This window comes from Pseudoliparis swirei, chromosome 12, assembly GCF_029220125.1.
Source record: "Pseudoliparis swirei isolate HS2019 ecotype Mariana Trench chromosome 12, NWPU_hadal_v1, whole genome shotgun sequence".
Lineage (NCBI taxonomy): Eukaryota > Metazoa > Chordata > Actinopteri > Perciformes > Liparidae > Pseudoliparis > Pseudoliparis swirei.
In genome coordinates, this window is record NC_079399.1 from 251,080 (window position 1) to 256,599 (window position 5,520).

The following is a 5,520-nucleotide window of genomic DNA, read 5'->3' on the forward strand; positions in this document are numbered from 1 at the left end:
TAAAGCAGGAGGGTTATATCTGAGAGACAATTGGGAGGTCAAGGGTCAGTCTGCAGAGTATGCGTGTGTGTGCATGTAAATGTGTGTGTGTGGTGTGGTGTGTCTCTGCCTGTGTGTGTATGTATGAGTGTCTGTATGTGTGTCTGTGTGTGTGCATCTGTCATTCTGTGTGTGCGTGTGTGTGTGTGTCTGTGAGTGTGTGTGTGCGTGTGTAAGAGTGTGTGCATGAGTGTGTGTCTGTGTGTGTGAGTATGTGTGTGTCTCTGCCTGTGTGTGTGTACGTATATGAGCGTCTATGTGTTTCTGTCAGTGTGTGTGTGTGTGTGTGTGTGTGTGTGTGTGCGTGTGTGTGTGTGTGTGTGAAACGATGTATTAGTTTGCATGCATATCAGTGGAAGTTGAAGGGTAAATCATGTTTTATTAACAATTCCCAAATTATTTCCCTGATTTTTCCAGGTACCTGCTCTTTTTGTTTGATGAAAAGTAAATACGCCTGTAAATAATGCCATGAAGGGTTTATTGTTTTGAGTTGTTTGACTGTTTGGCATTTTCCTTATTGATTTTGATGTATGTATGCCTTTTATATTGTATTGTTTGAATAAATATAGACGTTTTATACTACTTCCACTTCACAGATATATCGGACTTTTATTTTGAAAGGTTAAAAGGAAACACACTTTTTTTTAGGTTAAAATGCGAACTTTATGGTATAGATTACGGACAGATGCGCATTTTATAACAAGTTTAATAGTTGATTTGACCCGTATGGGACTAACTCTGTTACGGTGGTGATGAGGTGGTGATAGTGTACGAGTTTTAATTAATGTATTGTCACCTAAAAAAAGAAAATAAAGGAGAGTTACCAGCAGTAAGTCTTCACGCCAATTCATATGATCCGTTACAACGCTTATTGTTGTCAGAATACCCAGGCGAAACAACATATATAACATAATAATAAATAAGGCTAGAGGACGCTTTTTACAATTCATAACAGCATTGTAGAAAAGAGAGAACAACGCAAAGATCGTTGATCAGAGACGATTTGTAATTATAATACGTCAAATGCAAACGTAATCTGGAGAGAAATACGTTTCACTTAAACGTAATTTGGAGAGAAATACGTTTCAGTCAAACGTAACTGCAAATTGTATTTTAGGTCTGGGGGAACGTAATTTTTGTGATACAGGGTTGGGCGTGTTGTAGCCCCTTGTTGTCTTCTATGGGGATACCAAAACTAATATGTATGTGATACTGTGATAATACAGCTGACATATTGATATGGCATCAAATGGGATGTTAGGTCAGGTTGCCTTAGAATCTATTTTTCACTAAAATAATGAGTACAATGCATGAACATCAAAAGCAGAAAGAGAATTGAAGTGATAAAAACTCTGGTGGTATATTGAAAGTAAATGTTTGGGCAGGTAAATGGGGTGTACTATCCTTTGACCATGCACCAGCACATATTCAGTTTGTACAGACAGGGATTGCACAATGCAGGGCAATAAAAATATGCAATCACCCCTTGTTGAATAATCTACATTGTAACAACAGCCACAGAGGAAAAAAGGCTGTTTTTATTGCAACTCATCTATCTTGCATACCAACTAACTAAGCCTTACAAAAATGGGCTCTAGTGGCCCCCATTCATCAAACGTATTATTTATTGTCATCGACAGTAATTTACCATTGTTCATGAAGTGTCAACATTGTGCAAAAAAGCTAGCTATCTATCTTCGCAATACTAAGCATTGACGACAACATTGACTAACCGATGGTTTTGTTTTTCTACTTGAATTGTATGACCCGAACACATGAAATATGGATACAATACATCAGTTTAATGTGTCCATGCGACTCTGGTAAGACTACACAAGGTGTTTTGCTCTTAAGTCTGGTCAGTTTAATTTGAAGCCTTTGTCTTAAAAAGGTATAGGACTCATTTTAAGAAGTTACATGTGCTATGTATGGGAAGTCCAGTCCTTTTGCCAACTCTTGCTCATACCACAAAATGCTCAGCAACAATTGTTGCTTAAGGAAGTGAAGTTAGACAAATGCTCACATACCTCTTCAAGCATTGCAGTACTGTTTCAATACAGATCCCTGAAAGGTCAGGTGTTACTGAATGTCAGCTGTTAATAGCCTATTACTTTGTGTGAGAGGCTACAATGTTATACTTAGAATTAGTAATGTAACAAAAGTATATTACATTACAACAACCCATGGGCAAAAAGTAGAGTGTTTTTCCATAGAAACCAGAAACTGAATGTTATAATATATGTGGTTCTTAAAGCGAGCCGATGTTTTGCTAATCATTGGTCGCCATGTCAACACATTGGAAAAAGTCATTGAATTGACTCAGTCATTTCTGTTACACAGCAATGGTATTCCTGTAGTATTTCTAACGTTTGCTACTATCAATCCTCTGGTCATGCCAGTAAAAAAATTAAAGGTCTTGCCAGTAAAAGGTTGTGTCGGTGAAATTATTTGTTCCGATAAAATGTTCTTGGAACAGGTTTTGAGAACCTCAAACAATCTGAAACATAAATGAGTGGTAAAAGATGCTGGGACAACCTGTAAATAGAGAATATCTTCAGCTAAAGAGTGGCGGTCCTCAAGTGATAATAATGGGATCATTTCAAATGCTACATGTTGTGTCATACGGCAATAGAATAATACAGTTGGCAACATGATCCAGTAATATGTCTTTAGTAACTTATTTTTTTAGTTTGCTAAAATTAATTTTCACGGGGCATATTGCAATGACCTTGGTATAACTTTGCCCCTTTTCACACAGTCACATATTGTTAACCCAGGGTAAACCTATGCCTAATGCTTTACAATTAGCGCTGCCATTCTACTGGCCTTGGGTTAAATGTCAGTTATAATAACTGACTACTAGGCTATATGTTTTTTATATTAAAAAAAAGTGTACTTGCCCATCCCACTCAGAACGTTTAGCCTTATGTTTAATGTTTTTTAGGAGATAACCCCCAAACGAGAGACTTGGTCTGGAGTGGCCAATGAGTCCTCACTAAAAACTGGGTTATCCCACATTGTTCGCCGACGTTGTTAGCCCCAGGCTAACAGCTCACTTAAGTGCAGTGTGATTAGCCCTGATTATCTAGCATGAACCAACAGAAGCTACTTGCCATGCTAGAGCAAAGGTTGTCGTGGCTAAACTAAAGTGTACTGAAAGGTGTTATTGCACTTATTGTTTTTATTATCAAATTTAATAAGTAAAAGAAATAATGTGGTGAAAGTAACCATTTTTTGGATTTCTTAATACATTTCTCCATTAAGAAGAGACCTTTATTGGGACACAACATATTCTCACAACAACTAAGCAACGTAATGTGCAGTATTAACTACATGGGGAGAAATTAGATAAAAAATAATTTTTGCTGACCAATCAACAATTCATCTTAAAAGGTAGTTGAGATGAGTCAACACAGAGTCTCTGATTCTACTTAACCTTCTGATTTTGAGGTATTGGTGATCATTGTGAGTGATCTGAGATGCGTTAACTGACTAAAATTGTTGCTTACAGTGGCTGGTATTCCTCCTTTAAGTGTGATAAGCACCTGGTCGCTTCATTCGTCTGTACTCCTTACATGTGTTAATATGCCAATACTTCAAGACAGATGTTTTAGATCTTTATTAAGGTGGAGTAAGTACCTTACATTGTGGCTGAGATGTTAATGTGGAGTTAGTCTTAAGAGACAGATGCAGTAAAAAAACTAATTAAAAAACCACTGTGATGAGATGAGTAATGTGACTAGGAGAGAGGGCGTGTAGTCAATTGGATGGTAATATATGATATTGTAATGTTACTGTGGGAGTTAAGCTTCTAAATGCTGTAAATTCTTAATGCCTTTCTCAGAACAGTTCACCTTTTGCAAAAATTACTCTCTATATGAGAGCCTTCAGTTATCAAACTCCTCTTTTATGGAACCAGCTTCCACTTTCAGTCCAGGAGGCAGACAGTCACCACATTTAAGAGTAGACTTAAGACTTTCCTCTTTATAGTCTTGTAGTTATAGGGCTGAATCAGGTTCACCTGGTCCAGCCCCTAGATATGCTGCTATAGGCTTATAGGCTGCTGGGGGACGTTTAGGATACACTATGCACCTATCTCCTCTTTTCTCTCTACTTATGGATGCATTTTCACCTCTCCATTGCATATTATTAACTCTGCTTCCTCCCCGGAGTCCTTGTGACTTCACGTCTCATTGGGTCCATTGGACCTGGCTGGGTCTGATGCCATGGCCCTGCTGATGCCCCGCCCACTCCTCCTCTCTACCTCCATCTGCCTGATGGATCATGGAGGTGTGGAGAGAGGCGACTGCGTCATCCCATTTAGGAGGAGTTCTTTTAGTCAGTCTGCCTTTTCAGTGAAAGCAGGACAGCTCTGGAACGCCCTGCCTCTGAATATACGCACTAGCAGAACTTTTTACTCTTTTAAACATGGCCTGAAGAACTGGCTTTTTACCAGTCAGGTGTGTGAGCATGAACTGTGACTCCCTCCTCAGTGATTGTGTAAATAATTGTTGTTTTTATGTCTGTTTTCTTAATTTTTATTTTATGTTTTAATGATTTCATGAAGAGGCCAGTATTTTTATCATAACCTGTATGTTTACTGCTTTTCTATTATGTTACCGTGTTAACCTCTTACTCCTTTAGTGAAGGCTGTAACATCTGGCCACAGGGACCAAAGCTGAAATTTAGCCTTGGCTAACGTTAACACATTTACCCATGGGTTGATTAATGTGTACGGTCCCTGTTCAAATAAATAAATAAATGAAATGAAATGGATCGTGGTTATCCAGATCATAATAATAATAATGGAACCTGTCTGCATATTTCACACTGCACATTTCAAGCTTTCTGCTGACTTTTTAAATATCTAATCTCAAGCAAGATAATGTTGTTGTTGTTTTTTCTCATTGTTCTACGAGAGCCACACGATACATTATACCAACTATTCATACACTCTGTCATATTCATTGAATGTGTTGAAACTCTTTAAATGATTCCTTCTGTACACATGACATCTATTGCATCTGTCCATCCGGGGAGAGGGATCCTCCTCTGTTGCTCTCCTGAAGGTTTCTTCCGTTCTGATGTGAGGTCCTGGGACAGGGATGCCGTATGTGTACAGATTGTAAAGCCCTTTGAGGCAAATTTGTAATGTGTGATACAAAATAAATTGAATTGAACTGAGCACCTATCTCCTCTTCTCTCTCTACTTAAGGATGAATTTTTATCCCTCCATCACACATGAATTGTAATCCTCCATCTCACCACCTCGAGTCACTGTTAAGATTCCCAATGCTCTGTAGATTCTAGTATCACTAAGGAGCTCTGCACACAAAGCAGGGTGAGAGGAAATGGAGGCAAGCTAGGTATTAGAGAGAGGGAGAGATACAGAAATAACGGGATGCCAGCAAACTGGGAGGTAAGCCCAAGATTCCAGCGGTCGAGACGATTGGAAGTTTTGTGGTGCGGGGAGACGACGTA

At 38.6% G+C, this 5,520-nt stretch overlaps 1 protein-coding gene across 1 annotated transcript in view; it reads left to right on the forward strand.

Moving 5' to 3' along the window:
* Positions 1 to 5,440: 5,440 nt before the first annotated feature.
* The window catches only part of LOC130202962 (serine/threonine-protein kinase MRCK beta-like), a 63,912-nt gene continuing 63,832 nt past the window's right edge, over positions 5,441 to 5,520 (forward strand). The window contains exon 1 of the mRNA XM_056428858.1: positions 5,441 to 5,458. Within this exon, the coding sequence (XP_056284833.1) occupies positions 5,441 to 5,458 (18 nt within the window). The remainder of the gene's footprint in view (positions 5,459 to 5,520) is intronic.